The sequence below is a fragment of the Phaenicophaeus curvirostris genome, chromosome 4 (assembly GCF_032191515.1).
Source record: "Phaenicophaeus curvirostris isolate KB17595 chromosome 4, BPBGC_Pcur_1.0, whole genome shotgun sequence".
Lineage (NCBI taxonomy): Eukaryota > Metazoa > Chordata > Aves > Cuculiformes > Cuculidae > Phaenicophaeus > Phaenicophaeus curvirostris.
The window spans coordinates 1,398,404-1,416,062 of record NC_091395.1 but is presented as its reverse complement, the minus strand read 5'-3'; the positions used below and the strand labels follow the sequence as shown (position 1 = coordinate 1,416,062).

The following is a 17,659-nucleotide window of genomic DNA, read 5'->3' as shown; positions in this document are numbered from 1 at the left end:
ATCCTTTTTGTCACTTATGAGCATTAAGCGGTATTTCACCAAGTTAAGACTCTAAGACCTCAGTGAAAACAGCTAATGGAAGTTACCACTGCATGCACCTCTTGTAAATTAGACACAGATATGCCTGTTTCAGCCCTGAAAAAGCTCATTCCATTTGGCACCTCCACTGAGCTCTCCATCACAATAACTTTGCAGGTTATTTAATGACCCATACCACCCACGTCCTAATAATAGTACCAGCAGGTTGCTCCACCACCTAGGTTTATCCCCTGGAAGGCAACAGCAAAACCAACACCCTCTAACCATGTTGACCAGTGTCATCTGTTGACTAGCAGCATTTTAATGAATCCCAGCCTTAGGTTGTTAGGGTTTGGTTTTTGTTATAGTATCTCTTCCTTCATAAAGGCAGAGTTAATAATTTCCTTCAGAGACAATTGCTTTTCTGCCAGTGCAGTACTCTTAGTACTTTCCATTTTCTATATCAAAGCTGGAATAGCAGATTCCATATACATAATTCTACAAGGAGAGATCAGGCTGAAACTTAAACATTATTCTTAGATTTTAATGCCAGGAGAAATGCATTCTGTAATGATAATTCAAAGACTAAAATACTCACCTCTCCTGGTTTAAAAGCATTAATGTATCCAACACAGCATTACCTCCTGTCAGATTCAAACTTGCACATCACAATTAATTTCTCAGACCACACACATTAAGCCTTGCCCTTAAGTTGGCAGAAGTTTGGGGTCTTTCAGAGGTCAGGGGCTGAAAGCACACATTCAGTTTGAAATGACCCCATTCAAATCAGTTACATGCAGTTTATCTTTGAGATGCTTCACTCCTGTAAGAAGCGATTGCCTGCACAAGCAATCCCATTCTGCTTCTTCAGTAGGAACGGCTGTACCATACAGACGTCCTCATCTGATGAGGAACTGTGAGTTCCAGGTCAGTTTTTGCACATACCAGAATTCATGTAGAAGCCACCCATTGATCCAGCTTGATGAGGTCACATCACAGGTCAATGCTGTGGGAGCAGTGGCTCCAGCTCACTTGACTTGTAGCTTTAGATTCATCTTCTCCCCATCTCCTTGCTCCCATTTCAGGGAGCTCTGTGAGCTCCTAGAGCAGCAGTAGCCACACCACCCCCAGTGGTTTGCTACCCACTTGTCTCTCATAGCCCTCTTCTAAAGTCTGGGAGTGCCTCAGCCTTCAACGCTGCTGTTCACGACTGTGCCAGCAGCCCCGGTGGATTCAGCAAAAGTGTAGTACAAGTCCAGAGAAAGGTAAGTTGAATGACAGTGACACAAGCCCATCCCATCAGGGTGTTCGCTTTAGTCCGAGGTCTGAACAGTTAGGTACCTGACCAAATCATGGTACATAAAATTGACTTTTGTACTTCAAAACGTTACAGCTCTGTAGGGAAAAGCAGGTTTTACTGAGATGCTGACTAAAAAGGAGTTGAGCAGTGACCCAACACAGGGTACGATGTGCAGTAGGGATATGGTAAACCAATGGGAATGCTGCTCTGCCCCAGACAGTGCGGTCCGGAAGGGTGTTTTCCTTGCCAAGGAAAGTCCGCTTGACTAAGAGGGGTAGTCCTCAACATAAATAATCCCAAGTTTGCTTGTATTGAGAGTTTTCAGGTTGATCCCCTTCAAAATAACATTTAAGTTCGGGTTGAATTCTTATGTACATCCCTGCACAGCTGGGGCTTGGTCTGAGCACAGCTACACGGCTAGCACCAGCAGAGATAGTGTAGGCTACCAGAGGCAGAGCCACTATAAAACTTGCTCTAAAACACTGTATGAGGCTTTTGGCACTTTCACGGGCAGCAGAATTAACCTGGCTCTGATTTGTAGCATGCAAGTTTGCCAGGCTTAGCGGAGCAACTCTTAAAAGGCAGCATTTGACACCTGTCCCTCACAACATCATTTCAGCCCTTTTAAACTGGCAGCCGTTGGTAGTCCAGCAGGGTAAAATGAAGTTACACACACAGCTCTGCTCACCCCTTATTCCACAGCAAGACTTCCCCAGGGGGAAGAGATAAAACCCTGACACTCCGCAGAGGAATGAAGCAGCCGGCACATTCAGGTTGCTGCTTCCAGCAACAGCAAGACTGACGCTTCCCTGCCATCACGCGCAGTGTCCTCGCCGGCCGGACAGCTGCTGTGTCCCTGCTGCTGGGGAAGTTCTGTCCTGTGGCCCCCTCAGGCAGTTTAGCCACAAAGCCGCTGCTGCCAGAGGCTCCTGCTGCCACCCCCTGTCCCCCCAGGCACAAGCGGTGCTGCCCGCGGCTGGTTTCAGCAGTGGGATGAGATGCCTGGCATCGCCCGGAGCCCCAGGCAGGCAGCATTATATTCCTGGGAATAGTGGGGCACCCCCGTACACACCTCGGAGCAGCGGGATGAGCATCCTACCTCAGACACACGCAAACCTGTTGCTAACAAAGCACCTGCAGTTTGAGCACAGCTCCCAGCTACTGCAGAGAGGAAGAATAGCCCACCCCAAGTTGAAAGCAGCCCCCCACATGGGATCCCCCCACTTACTGGTGCTAGAGCTCCGCAGCAGCTCCTCGTTCAGTGCGGCGAGGAGGGAGGCTGCAGCCCGGGGTGCAGCAGAGAGGGAATAGACCCCGCCAGCTCCTGCCTGATGCAAGGAGGAGGGAGAGAGGAGGAAGGAGGGACTGGAGAGAGCAGCCCAAAGCCAGGCTACCAAGCCCTAGGGCTGGAGGGCTGTCACCTGCAACCACTGCTGTCCTGGGGTGCGGGGGATGCCTGCCTCGCACATCAGGGCTGGGTTTCTCGTTTTAGCCTTAAGAAGCAGGGTCAGGAACTAAGTGTTACAGCCCCTGGTGCCAGCCCTCTCACACAGAGCTATTACAGCTGGGGGAGCAGCAGTCCAGAGCCATCCTCGGCACACAGAGTGCTCCCCAGCACAGCAGGGTACTCTCAGCTCCAGCAGTTTGTTCAAGCCTCTGTGACGAGAGGGCAACGGTAGCTTTTAAACCAGCAGCAGGGGAAAAAGAAGTATTTGGCCTTCATTCCTAGGCTGACAGGCTTTGCCTAGCCTCATTTTACCTCTACAAGTTCAAATCCCACTACAATCACTAGGAGCCTTCTTCCTCCTCATAAGTTCAAAGGGTAGAGGAAAGGAACATCAGGAAGGCCAAGGGATGCTCCAGACCCAGCTTACCTGTCTGCACCCAGAGGAAGAAGAGAAGTTCCAGGGCTCTGACTTGAACTGGAAGAGGTGTCTGTGCTGTGGGCTTTCAAGGCTTTCCTGCCTTTCAGAAGGGTCTCCCCCTTTAAAAAAAAAAAAAGCCCTTTCTTCTGGGCTAGGGTCAAATCCACAAGAAAAGACATAGTCGAGGTCAGAAGTTGCATCACAACTCACTCTGTTACCAGATCAAACATTTCTAGGTATAACCAGGAAAGCAAAGAGTAAAAACAGGCATGTTTTGAACTGAACATGCTCTGGCCTTATTTTCATCAGCCAGTAGAAGGAAAACAACCCATTAAGTCACATACTGCCACTAATTCAAGTAATGCAGACATTATGACAAAACCGGGGACATTAGCTTAAACCTAATGACAGCAAGAAAAAAAATGCCCCCCACCATGCACACTGCCCCACGGAGCTGACGCACAGGCAGTGCAATAACACCACCCAAACAGAAACAGCAATAAAGCAGCAACACCAGCCAGAAAAAGGAGCCTTTGCAGCACTGCTGCCACTGAAGGAGAAAACAAATCTCCTACCCCCGAGCTTAAATGCAGAGCTGGGTCCAACGGGGAAAGGGGTCAGGTGAGGCCATCAAGGTGATTGGCACCTGGTGGGATCCTCCTAATGCCTCCACCAGCAGCTGAAACCAAGCAGCTCTGACAACTCCAGTCCTTGTTCCCCAGCAAGGCACGGGAGACACTAGCTGTCAGCGTGAGGCAGGAGCATCATCTCAGTTGAGGATGTGTCCAGGTGTCTCCTCTGTGGTGAGAAAGTGCTGGCTTGCTGTCCTGGTTTTAGCTGGGGCAGTGGCAATTCACTTCTCAGTCTCTGCAGCATGAGTCACTGCAGTATTAGTTTTCTTCTCAGCCGCTGCCATTTCTCTAGATTTTAATATAAGAAGAATGCTGATGTTTATAGCTGCTGTTAGGGAAAGGAAGGACCTTATTCAGTTTCTCACATTTTAGAGGAAAGCGAGACCATTACACTGGGAGGAGCAGAACCAGGATCGCTGACCTGAACTGGCCAAGGAAAGTATTCCATGCTATAAACATTGCGCTCAGTACAGAGCAGGATGCTTCCTGGCGACAGGGCTCTTTGTCTCGGCTCCTGCCTGCTCTGGGTGCATCCAGCTCTGCTCCGGCATCCCCTTCCCAGTGCTCTGCATTCCGTGACGTCTGTGCTTGCTGCGATCTTTGTGCCCGCTGGAGCGGCGCTGCTGGGTGTGCGCTGCCTCATCTTCACTGCTGGGACCACGTGTTTTGGGGAACAGCCTGAGTGTAGATTTGTATATTTTAGTAGCAGTAGGATTATTACTACTAATTACTAGTAATTAATTACTTATTAACTAAATATTAGTGATTGCTAGTAATTACTAGATAATTGCTAGTAATTACTATATTACTATATTATTACTAATATCATTATAGTTTTATATTGTTTTATTAAAACTTTTTATTTCAACCCACAGGTCTCTCCTCTCCCTCTCCTTCTTTCTCCCTCTCTCAGTTGAAAAGCACCAACCGTGAACTGAATGCTTGCTGCTTTCCTCCACGTCAATCAACCGCAGTCAAAAGAAGAGCCATCCATTTTAAACAATAAATATGGGGACAGAGAGAGAAGGCAGAAACTTCCTTAGCTTTCCCAGACCTCAGACCCACCGCAGGCACTTCAAGGTCAAGGAGCAGACGTTCTCCGTTGATTCTGCACAGGATGGAAACGTCAATCTCTCACTTTGATTAGGGGATTTCTATGTGGTTTTACACCTCAGGAGACATCATGAGGCTCAGAACAGTGCTGTCTGGCCTCATAGAGTTAAAAAACCGTCTGGACCGCAAAAAACCTCATTCAAAGGAAGCCTTTCCTGCCTGGAAGAAAATTGCCGTGTCCCTGCTGAGCTGCAAGTGCCGCCTGTGCGTGTGTGTGCACCGAGACATGTGGAACTGCAACCAGACAAGCCACGGTGGGGCTGTTGTTCCAGGTGAGCTGCTCACAGGTGAGATAGTGTGAACGTTTGCTTGCTTTCTCTCAGAACGGCTCGGGAAGTGTTGATGCATTGTGGGGCTCTCTCACGCTCTAATTTCTTCTTCTCCTTTGAAAGGTGTTTTGTTGTTAGGGGGAAGCTGCTGAGCGGGAGGTGAATCACGTGTGGGGCTGCAGCTACCAGTTTGGGGTTGTTCAAGTAGGTCTTGAAGCAGACGGTGCTGTTGCGTGGGAAGCTGTCTTGGAGGCTTGTGACAGCCTCAGGAGATAATAGTGCCCTTTCCTCTGGCTATTGGAGCAATCGTTCCCAACATACACCCAGTGCAGGGTCCATGCTTGTGGATTTCTGTTCATTATGGGGGGTGGGGGTTGCAGCTTGCCTGCTTTCTGCCTGGCACTGCCCCTCTCAGAGGAGGTTACACAGCGTCACGGGCTACAAAAAGAGCATCAAACCTCCTCCTGAGCGTAAGGCTGCAGTTCAAGTCACAGCAATCACTGGGAGCACACTCCTTCCCCCACTCTCCCTGCAACTGCACACTCTCCCAGGGTACAAAGCAGGAATCTCTGTTCTCAAGAATCAAATTAGATATTTAATTCTAATGAACTCTGTAAACGGCATTTTGCAAAAGATGAAACATGAACACTGACCAACCCAGCCTGTCCCCGGGAATGAAACCAGAGAAAGAGTCGTGACATAAAAGATTTTATTGCTGCGTGCTCCCCGGTACAACAAGCAGTGTCCCTAGTGCACACCCGGTGGGAGGAGGAAGAGCTTGGTAGAACAGAAACCAGAAAGGTACAAGGATCATCCACACCCACGCTGTGTGTCTGTACAGGGTAAAGATGGGGAGGAAGCAGAGTGGGGGATTTTAGAGAAACACACCTTGCTATTTGTCTGCTGGAGGCTCGGGGACCGTCCATGCCATCTGCTGAACTCCTGCTTTGTGGAAGGGCAGCAGCAGCTCTGTAGAGGTGCTGGATCGGTTCTTCCGCAGGTTAGGTGGCACGGATCATGACACAGGATGCCTCCGGCACGGTGTGACCCTGTACCTCCCCAAACTGAATCAACCTACCTATATCTCAGCCTACCTAGAGCCTTCCCCCAGTGCTTTTCACCCTTATTGCTTCCCAGTGATTCCCTATCATCCCTACAGATGCTTCCTGAATTTAACCTTTGGGGTCCTGATCCACTTCATAGCGTTTTAGGGGCATGTACTCACTGCGCTGTCAATGGGCCAGCCAGGGGGGCTTGCCTGGGGGAGCAAGAATTGCACCTTGAACTTTAATAACCTACTTAGCAGTTAAAGATGCCTGTAGTAAGACTTTGTTTTGAAAGAATCAGATCAACAGCTTCTCTGCAGTAGTTTCATCAGCTCAGATTCCTGTTCTATCCATCCGACATCGTGCGTGCAGGTATATAATTACAGCTCTACTTTACCCTGGTGAGAACAGCCAACTGCCCTTACAGTAAATATTTAGTACATAAAATACTATCAAGAAATCGACTTATTTTAATAAATATCTTCAGTTTCCATCCTATATACAAGTACTTTACAGCAACACGCAGGAGCGTGTGGTCGGGTGGGCTGTGAACAAGACGGGCACTGACATAAATTACATTATTGCAGTCGGATGCATTGTGGTTGTGGAGGTTCAGAGGCAAACGGTGCTGAAAAATAAATATCTCTCACCTTTACATCAATGCTTCCAGGAGGAAAAAATTACCTTGTTAAGCCTTGCCACAGCTATTTATTTCTCATTAGCGCCTGTTCTACCCCTGGGATGCTTTTCCAGCTTCACAAATATCAGAGAGCACCTGGGAAACATCTGTGACGGGTGCACGTTACAGTACTTACAGTATATACACGGTTTCCTACTCTGGGCTGGCCTCTTCGGCACAAGGAGACTCACGGGATGGCGCCGCTGCTCCTAAACTGAAGCAGGACCCGCTCGGGCTAGCCCGCAGGTGTCAGTGTTCCTTGCATAGGCACGGAAAATCACTTTTCCATCCCGCTGGCTGGAACTACACCGAGGTTTCTAAGCTGACTTCCAACAGGCAGGTGGCTCTAAGCACCCTCATCCCTTTACGTTTCCATGTTTTTCCCCTGCTTCAGAAGAAACCATCGCATAGCTGATATCCAGAAGCCCTGTAACTTGTTTGAAAATGGAACTCCTCCCTTCATGCTGACGCTGCTTTAAAACTGCCCTCTTGGGATAAAGGCAGCGCTTGACAGCAGGCACCCAGCAACTGTCTGGAATGCCACGCAGCTAAACAGTTGTTTGACAGCACGGAACTCAGAAAAATAACACTGCTTTTGTGCCATGTACAGTATTTACAGCTGCGAGCTTGCTCATACAACAGAGATAAATTAGCACAAGTCTTACAGATTCCATTGTAGAAGTATTTTGTGTCATGTAAACGTTTGGTACCTCTTGCAGAGGGGCATTTTCTAGGCAGGAGTGTTTAAAACCCAAAACAATGCGGTAAGCGCCGAGGCCCCTCTTCTGCGCGAGAGCTTGACCGGCGCCCTCAGCGACTCCTGCTCGCAATATTCTTTGGTGCTTTCCTCCGACACGCTCACGCTGGCCAGGGATGGGAGGAGGATGGGAACAACCAGAAAGTGAACCAGCACTTCTCATTCTTTGTATTTACATGGAAGAGGAGGTGATGACCTGCAGTGTCCTGCTTGCGGGAAGCAGCATGCACCGTGGTGTCTGGAAGTACGGAAGCTAAACCCCAAGCGCCCGAAGCCTCTCCGCGGCTGTCCTCCTCAAGGCACACGGGTTCATCTTTCCACGGTGGAGGACCTCGGAGGCCATCTCTTCTCGCTTTTCCTTGAGGTTCTTGGTGGAGAAGCAGCACCTGCCACGGTGGTGTCAGCTGGCGCCACGGGAAGAGCTGCTGCCAGCGCGAGGGCATGATGGGGGCTGAGGCTGCTGCTGTTGGCAGGCGGCTGGTGGAGCAAAGCAAACAGCCTCGAAGTCTTCCTTGCCTGAGGAGCTCTCCACTGTGGAAATTCAGCACCTTTGGGCTTAGCGTTGGACGGGGAGCTGCGCGTATCCACATCCTCTGCAAAGGGAGGCCTGCCCGGAGAACTTCTCCCAGGCAGGAGGTGTGCGTGGTGGGGAACCGCAGGGGTCGGTGCCATCAAAGCCCTTGGCAGATCGCTCTGGTCCAACATCACTGCCTCTTCGGTTTCAGCAGCCTCCGTAAGGAAGGGCGGTGGGAGGGTGCCGCTGCGCTTGCTGCAGGACTCGCAGCACAGCTTGTTGTAGCCAGGGATGGAACAGTAACGCGCAAGCACTTCCATCTGACAGAAGATGGACTTGTCTCCCATGCAGGGCTCATCTGCAAAACAAACAGCCTTGGTTGTAAACCCAGCGAAGGGCACCGAGATGCACAGACACGTGTGGGTGGGCACAGGTGAAGTTCCGCCTGTGTTGACAGACTATGGGCTGCTCTGAACAGGCAACCCGAGCTGCTTCAGCCCCTACAGAATTCACCCTAAAAACTAACCCTCATTGGGCACCAAAGAAATCAGTGGTCACCTTAAAAATGTTGGCTCTGTGCATGCAGAAGACTTGTGGAAAGGCAAGTTGTATTTGCGGAGGGCCACAGACAACCATTTCCAGCGCTCTCTTACCATAGCTTCCAAATTCCCGGCCTAACACAGTTCTGCTCACCCCGAATCACCCTCCCTTGTAGCTTGACGGCATCACTGTTAAACGGCATTAAAAACAATTACACCTTCCCTTAAAGAAGGGCTGGAAGGGACCTCAAAGCCCACTCAGTCCCACCCCCTGCCGTGGGCAGGGACACCTCCCACTGGCTCAGGGGCTCCAAGCCCCATCCAGCCTGGCCTTTGACACCTCCAGGGATGGGGCAGCCACCCCTGCTCTGGGCAACCTGTTTTGTTGGGATAAAGCCTGAGTGCTTCAGGCACCTCACTGTAACTGGAGAGCAAAAGGAAAGCTTTTAACAGATAGGTCAGATGTGAGATGCCTTGAAGTTAAGTGTGAGGCATCTCTTTCAGCCAGAGAAAAGATGGTCAAAGATGTGTTAGAGATCCCAAAATGTGTTTCTCTGAGCGTTTGTGGAATATCTGTTCCACAGAGATGCAGTGGTTGCATTGAGCTGAACTGGCAGAAAAGGTGTAACACAAGAAGTCAGAAGGAAAACAAGCTTTGATAGTGAGCTCCAAGCACACCAATGCTCGGGCTGTCACTGCGCTCGGACGTGAGGTCCTGAGTTCTGCCATTAACAGGACTGGGACGGACACAGAGAGTTTGCAACACTCGTGAGTAGACAGACAGCACAGCTTGTTATTTATCTTGCAGCCCCTTGTACTGACTGTGCATCAAGGTATGAGCTCCCGGGGCAGTTGGGTGTTGTCTGGGAATGGGAGTTTATGCTAGAACTTCACTCTAATTTACCAGGAAGAGGAAATTTTCCATTAGTATCCGAGCACAGGTGGGCACAGAGATGATGAGAGGTTGGCTCTACGCATTTGAAATGAGCTGCACTGTTGGCAGCTTGTAAAACGAGGAGATTCAGTTATCCTCCCTGTGTCTAACTCATCCTGCTGCTCATTTATACTGTGCAGTTTGGACTGTCGTGTGCCTTGCAGCACGAACACCCAGAGGAATAACACAGACAGAACCTTGGAAGGTGACCTTGTCCAGCCTGGCAGCAGGGCCGTCACTTCAGAAGAGCACCTGCTGTTCCAAAGCCAAGGCAGAGCAGGGTATTTACCTTCCCACCAACATCTACAGCGACTCTCGAGACAGACTGTGTGCTTTGGGGTCACATTCCAGCCCAACCTGTCCTCGGCTTGGCACCTGGGACTCCTGAGAAATGTGGGACATTCACATCTCCTACCCATCTCCTGCAGCCCTCCAGAATCAGAGCACAGACACCTAATACCTCACAGGACAGAAACGTGGCACTGGGGACAAAGGAGTGGCTCCGTGCATCCTTTAAGTATCCAGACACTAATGGGAGAGACCAGCGGAAAGTTTCCATCTGCAGAATTTCCCTGAGTCTGCCTTGAAATGGCACTGATGGACTTTACTTAAAATAGAAGTGTGCAAAATTACCACGTGCAAGGCAAAAGCTGACCCCAGCTATTGCGAAGGTCTGGTCCCTGCCCCGTCCGCCACTCGCAGTTAGCAATTAGGGAGCCCACACTTTAATGAGCAACGGATGGCAGGTAACACCACTCATTAAGCTCTGAAATTAAATCACCTTTTGGTAGGTACTATTTTCTCACCCCTGTGCAGACACTGCCTCACCCCATGTCAACAGGAGGTCAGGCACCCAGGCTGTCCTATTTTAAGGCAGGAACTGTAACCCAGCCTCTCCATGGGCGTAAATCACCCTGATTCCACCAAACGTGGTAAAATCACACACATGGACATCAGAGGGGTTGTTTATAAATAGCAAATTACAGGCTTGCAGCGTGTAATATCCTCCTTGCTCCTCATCCCAAAGTGCTTCCTTGGAGGGATGCTTGCTGACTCTGGGCAACCTGGCACTGACTGTGCAGCTCCAGGCAGGAGCCAGCAGGCTATTGCAGCAGGAACTGAGCAGGGGAAATTTCACATTGATCATTCCTCTATACTAGAAAAGCTACTACTGAAACACAAATCTTTGCATTGTATACAGAATAATCCTTACGCTTCCACGTAAATGAAAGCACCTGACCTGGAAAATTATGGCTTGTCTCGTTAGCGCACTGTGGTTTGTGTCAGTACAGAAGTCAAAGCACACGGGGTCACCGAACAGAGCAAGCGGTGCTTGCTGGCAATGACTGCGTCTTAGCGGGCCCGTTTCTCTCCCAGCTCCTGTGGAACCGGTTTGCGATGGGGAGATGTCACCGCTCAAGCGACAGTGCAAAGATTTGGGTTTGTAGTGCTCTACTCTCCACAGGTTCTACAAGCACAACGGTGAGCAGCATACTCACAGAATCCCCCTTTCTTATGTTTGAGGTTAACTCTGCACCACTTAGCGACCCATTTCCTATTCTGTACGGAAGCGCTGGCGTCCTCCTGCTGGTGCTCATGGTGGAAAGGCTCCCTCTCACAGTCTGTGCCCGGCTGCACGGTAACTGAGAGCAGAAGACACGAGAGAGCGTTGCAGCTCCCTGTGGAATTTTAACAAGATTGAAATCACCTACAACCGTTCACGCTGGGTTTCAGAATCACCACAGCTCTCGCAGGAGGCAGCGCTGTGCCTGTGAGCACCCTGCTTGCTGACAGTGTCCCACCTCAGCTTTCGATGGAAACTGGTGTTTAGGGACTATAGTTTAGAGCAACCCATACTTTCCTCATCCTGTATCTTGTGTTGCAAAGCAGGGAGAGCTCATATAAAGACTTTTCAAAGGTCTGTTCTGCAGAGGCTGTCCACAAAGCCCATTCTGCTCCTCTGGCACAGCCACAGTTACATGACTGCTGCTCTGATTTATGGCTAAGGACCTGCAGGATAAAATCCTGCCTTCCTTGTTATCACAAAGACATAGAAAGTTTAAGAGAAAGACCCCTGCGAGGCATCCTCATTTTGCCACCCAATTAGACTGGGCTCCACAGAGGCTTGGGGGGTCCTTCTCCTGCAGGGAAACACCCTTTGAAACAGAATGGAAGGGAAATGCACACAGCACAAAAGAAATAGCAGCAAATGCGCGTGGCAGCTCTGTTAAGGTTAAACTCACAGCAGTCTTGCATGTAAGGTGGTGAATCACTTGTCAAGCCCACCCGAAGGAGCCTCTGAGAGACAAGACAATTCTTGCACAGAGAGAAAGGATTGTGTGCTGCTGGGGTTTGAAAGGTAGGAATTTAACACTGGCTGTTCAATAAAATCCTAAATAAGGTATGGATCCTTTAAGGGAAAGCTTAAGGGGAAAAATACTGCTTGAACAGCTTTGTAAAGATGTAGCCCTTATTTCTTCCAGTTTTGGAAATAAGTGTAAGAGAGGATTTTAACCAGCAGCACAGCCAGGCATTTGCTCCCACCTAGTGGATACCACACTTCCTAACTCTTCCTTGATCCTAGAACTGTTTTCTGCTCTGAGTTCCGTGACAAACTGGAGCAGAAGCAGGGACCGTTGCCACACCTGTGGGAAGCTGATGGAGTCACACACTGCACCTTCAGAGAACTCCTACTTTTTTCTACCAGCTACTGATCAGAGTTAGAACTACCAGGAAGGATTTAAGAAACAAACGCGCCTCAAATCTCAGAGTTGTGGACCTTAAGGAAGAAAGGCTTTGTTGTCATAAAAAGCTTAACATTCTGTTCAAAAAATTCAGTGAGGACAATGCAATGAGACTCCCACGGACCTATTGATCCTCTGTAATACCTTTTTTATATCTCTTCTCTTCATTTTCTCAACTGGCAGGCTTGTAAAACCTCCCCCGGGATTCAGACGGTGATCAGGATTCCCTTTGGATTGACCTTCACCTCTAAGATTTTTGCAAATGCAACTTACGGGAACACGTTTGAAGCCCTGATTTCAACATGTTCACAAGAGACCCCACTGTGTGGGAAGCACCGATCACCTGTTATCAGTAATGTCCAGGACTGCATGACAGAGCACCTTTGGCTGGAAAAAAGCAGGACAGTCTCCGAGGAAGGGGTATTTTCTCACACGCAGGAGATGAATGGTGGTATGTGCCTGTCAGCTGACAGCACAGCGTCCTTATACTGCACAGGTTTGGTGTGCACACCGCCTGCGCTCTGCCTCATCTCAGAAACCTGCACACACCGACACAGAAAGCTAACCTTTCATTTGGATCTAAATGTGTGCCTTTTATTTCCTGCTGGAGTTCACTCCAGGAGGGAATCTGTATCCAAGGCTCTCCCCAGCACCGCGCTCTTTGCACCGTGACAGGAATCGTCACCCACACCCTCCCAGTCATGATAAAATGTTCTCTTACCGTTGCAGGGAGCGAGTTTACAAACCCTCACTGCCTCTGGCTTCTCCCCATCGCACCGGTCGCCAGCACGGCACGTGATCTGCCGGGTCTCAGTTCCCTCCCCACAGGTCACAGAGCACTGTGGGACAGACACAGGGTGGTTCAGGACATTCGGCTTTCACAGCAACGTGCGAAAAATGACAGGTCTGAAATAGCCCAAGGCTATCAGGTCAGGCTGGGCATCCCAGCACTTTGCTCTGAGAGCAGACTTTAGTGAAAGCAGACGAGAAGGATGGCTTTTTTCCTTGCCTCTTGCTTTCTTTACTGTTAAATTTATGATTAGAGCTTATTATCAATTTTGCTACTTGTTCTTTCTGCAGCCACTACCTGATCCTGACTGTGTAACATAAAGAGAATCGTAGAATCACGGAGTGGTTCAAGTTGGAAGGGACCTCAAAGCCCATCCAGTGCCACCCCTGCCATGGGCAGGGACACCTCCCACTGGATCAGGGGCTCCAAGCCCCATCCAGCCTGGCCTGGAACCCCTCCAGGGATGGGGCAGCCACCACTACTCTGGGTAACCTGGGCCAGGGGCTCCCCACCCTCACAGCAAAACATTTCTGCCTAAGATCTCATCTCAATCTTCCTTCTTTCAGCTTAAAAATGATCCTCTTGTCTTGTCCCTGCCCTCCCTGATCCAGAGCCCCTCCCCAGCTTTCCTGCAGCCCCTTTCAGTGCTGGAAGCTGCTCTAAGGTCTCCCCAGAGCCTTCTCTTCTCCAGGCTGAACAACCCCAGCTCTCCCAGCCTGTCAGTGCAAAGGGCAGAGAGTGCTTAGTGCTCAAAGAGTCAGCTGTAGGGTTCAGTTGTTTGTTCCCAAGTCATTATAATATCAACCCTTGCCAAAACTCGGATTCCAAACCTGTCCAAGTTGGTACAAAATTCAATGCTATCCTGCTAGACTGCTGGCAGAAACGGAGCAGTGAGAAGTTGGAAACTGGGAGAAAACCAAACCCACTTTCAAAATTTGTTTTGCAGGACTGTGCACCCGATATTGTATTTTACTTGCTGGAGAAGCCAGGAGAGCTGCAGGAGCTGGAAGGCATTTTCTGCTGCAGCATTTGGGTTTTGGACAGCTGTCCGGTGCAGTCCAGAGCTCTCAGCCCCAGCACAGAGCTGACTTGGGAGCAGGTGATGTCAGCAAAGGTAAGTCCCTGACCCACAGCTCGCCTACCTCAGACCAGGGTCCGGCTTTCCAGTGCGCAGGGCAGGGCACTCGGTTGCAGGGCCGGCGGCTCTCAGGGCGCTCGCCGCTGCAGTACTTGAAATGGACCGAGCGGTTCACCCCGTCGTGAAGGGGCTGAATGCAACGCACGGTGCGGAGCTGGTAGCCTGAATTCCCACAGGTTTTCGTGCAGTATTCCCACTCCTCTGCTGCCCACCTGGGAAGTAAAAAGGAATAAGATACCATCATGACTTTCACCTATTACCCACCCACCCAGGTCAGGCAGCCCTACTGTACAATATTTTTGTGATGAAACCACTCAACAAGATCATACAGGCAGAAGAAAATATGCATGGCACAGAACTTCAGGCTGGAAGGCTGTCAGCATCCTGTTGAGTTTGCCATGGGTTACCCTCCACACCCACCTCAAAGAGCCACCTTGGAGCTGATCCTCTCTCCACAGGATGTACTTACAGAGGCTGTGTGCATTCCTGGAGATTGCACATTCTGCGGATGGGCTTTGGCTTTTTGCTGGCTTCACAGAAGCTGCGGTGAACCATCTTGTTATCGCTCTTCCTGCGGCACCCGTACTTGGTGTACTGGAACCCTGGGAAAGGTTTCAGAAGAGTCAGGAAAAATGGGCCCTGGTTAGCACTTTTTGGTTTAAATGCAAGTTTTGTGGCGTATTAAACGGTTTTACAGGACAGGTACAGTCACGTAGTCTCTGAAGGATTTAAAGATGCTCATGACTTGCTCAGTTGTCACTAGGCTGCTGTCCAACGCCCCGTGGATGCTATTTATAACATGACACTGTGAGAGGTTTTAAGGCCAGAAGGGGCAGTTGTGACATTATACACAAATCACAACACAGAGAAAGGAAGAATCGCCTCCCTCACACCACGCAGCAGGTCACTGGCTAACCGAGGAATGAACCCACGTCTCAGGTTAGTGGTTTTCCTGCCAGAAGCTGCTTGACCGCTCTCGGCAAGAGTTAAAGTTACTCTGACATTTGCATTCCCCATTCTTTCCATCAGTCGTGTACATGAACATCCCGCAAGTACAGCGAACACTCAGCAGTATAAATGTCTGTGTCTGTACCTCCAAACTGCCCTTGGGTACTGAATTTAAACACCAAAAAAGGACTTTTTCTTTCTAGGTACTTGTGAATAATCAAGCACTCGAGATGTTTTAACCTAGGGCACCCAAAATAACAAATTGCTTTTAAAAAAAGGAAGGACAAGATCCCTAAAGCATTCACTTCTACCTTTTACTCTTCCACGTCTGGTAATTTGAATTAAGTCATTCATTACTAGAAGGTGCTACATCATCCCTTTACCTCCGCCGCAGGGCTTGGAGCACTGTGACCAGCTCTTCAGGGCCCACTCAAAGGTGTCTATTTCTTCCTGCAGGACGTTGTTGCTGTTGATAGTCGGCACTGAATCCTCGTGAATGATGTATTTGTAAGTCAGGCTGGACCTTGTGTCATTCTCCCGAGGGATGATCTATTAATAATCAAAGGTAAACAGTGGTACAAACTCAGACCTGTTATTTATCCCTTTGCAAAGTAAAGAAATGAAGGCCTGGCCCTTCTTGGCAACATGGAATCTGCTAGTTAACTCCTGGGGAAAATAAAACTCGTTCTGTCTTCACAATTGGAACTAAGTAAGATCAACACAGAGCTACTGAAACTGAGAGAGGTTGGCCAAGTAGGACACCATCATCTAGGATGAAGGGATGGTGTGCCCGTATGTCCTTGGCTGACGAGCAGGGCTGGTCTCGGACACGCTTCGACATGTGGGGCCCTTTTTTGGTGTGCTGAAAGTGTCCCACAGCGCAGTATCGGGCTTCTTACTGACCTATTGCCACTGCACCAACAGGCAGCGTTTACAAGGTTAGCAGCTAATGGGAGACGGGCTTCAGGCCCTCGGCTGCCTCGTTGACATGTGTCTGTCAGAGAGAGATTGTGCAGCAGGGTTTATGTCCGCACGAGCTCCACGCTGGCCACATCCTCCTACAAACAATCCCACCGTGTTCCCTCTTTTTGGTGCATCACTTACCAGCACAACCACGGCATCGTGCAAGGGCCCGTCAGTGTGGAGGGTTTCGATGTCATCCTCTATGCTGTACTCCCACTCCACGCCCAGGTCGATGAAGGAGCGGGATCTGGCCTCCTCTCCTTTCCCGTTCAGGATGTAGTGTCCCGTTGCCTGGTTCTTAATAGCTGAAAGGATTGAAAATGGGGCCAGTCGTGCCTCCTATCAATCACATCGTCAGCAATCGCAGTGGCTTAGGTGAAACTTGACAGGAGAAACTGCTAGGGGTGCGCTGGCTCAGAGAAAGGCCCTCCGGGGCCATCTCATGCAGCCTCCAAATTCCAGTTTGGTGACAAATTCATCTGCAGTTTTGCGTCAGTTTTGTGCCCCCTTATTCACATGAATTAGATACGGAACTAGAACTAGACTGAAGCACCTATTCCTATGCGATGTGCACATTTCCCCTCCCAGCTTCATTCCCAGGAAGCATGGAGAGTAGCAAGGATCTCAGGTCAAATCTTCAGGATCCCCTGGGCTCCTTATTTGTACATTACTGGGAACGCCTTCTGGTCTAACGGACACCTCGGCAGGCATTAATTGCACGTCTCATTTCCCTCAGCTAAGAAATGACAACTAGTTAATCACATTTCAGTTTCTTTCACATGCAGCTGTGTGTGCCAGACGTTAAAATCAGGAAGCCAAGAGCTGAGGCTCCCTAGGAAACTACTTGCCTTTGGGGTCCTGCACCACACATTATTACACACGGCGCTATTATTGCTCCAATTATTATTATATGCTCCAATTAGAAGCCAATATGTTAGAGCTCTGAAAGACAGGACTCTCATGCTGTACAACTTCTCCAACGTGTGATTGAAAAGCCCATGCAGAAATCTGGCTGGTTCCTGTGCTCACAGTAACCCAAACGCTCTGCAGCACCGCGTGAGCAGCTTTGTGAAGCTGCTTGCTGCCAAAGCAAAGCTAGGCTTACCTAGAAGTTGCCATCAGGCTACACAAAATGAAGCTCTTGGGCCTCAAAAGCTGAGTTTACCCTTCGACATCATCACAGTTGAAACAATTCTTTTCTATTTCTTTTCTATTTCTTTTCTATTCCTGCTTCTTTTTAGTAACTTCTCCCACTCCACCTGCAAGGTTTACAACCCAGGCTCTGCCCAGCACATGAGGCGCTGATTGAAAGGCCGTTAAGATCCGTGGAGGATCTCACCCTTCTGACAGCTAAAAATCCCCTGGGTGTTGGAAATGGTCAGCAGTACAATGCAAACTGATTGACAGTTA

The 17,659-nt window shown here is 49.6% G+C and overlaps 1 protein-coding gene across 1 annotated transcript in view; it reads right to left on the bottom strand.

Moving 5' to 3' along the window:
• Positions 1 to 6,519: 6,519 nt before the first annotated feature.
• Positions 6,520 to 17,659, bottom strand: part of ADAMTS3 (ADAM metallopeptidase with thrombospondin type 1 motif 3) — a 78,470-nt gene continuing 67,330 nt past the window's right edge. The window contains exons 17-22 of the mRNA XM_069854984.1: positions 16,391 to 16,554; positions 15,670 to 15,835; positions 14,808 to 14,940; positions 14,343 to 14,550; positions 13,132 to 13,249; positions 6,520 to 8,551 (exon numbers count right to left, since the gene is read on the bottom strand). Of these exons, the coding sequence (XP_069711085.1) occupies positions 7,989 to 8,551; positions 13,132 to 13,249; positions 14,343 to 14,550; positions 14,808 to 14,940; positions 15,670 to 15,835; positions 16,391 to 16,554 (1,352 nt within the window). The 3' untranslated portion in view covers positions 6,520 to 7,988. The remainder of the gene's footprint in view (positions 8,552 to 13,131; positions 13,250 to 14,342; positions 14,551 to 14,807; positions 14,941 to 15,669; positions 15,836 to 16,390; positions 16,555 to 17,659) is intronic.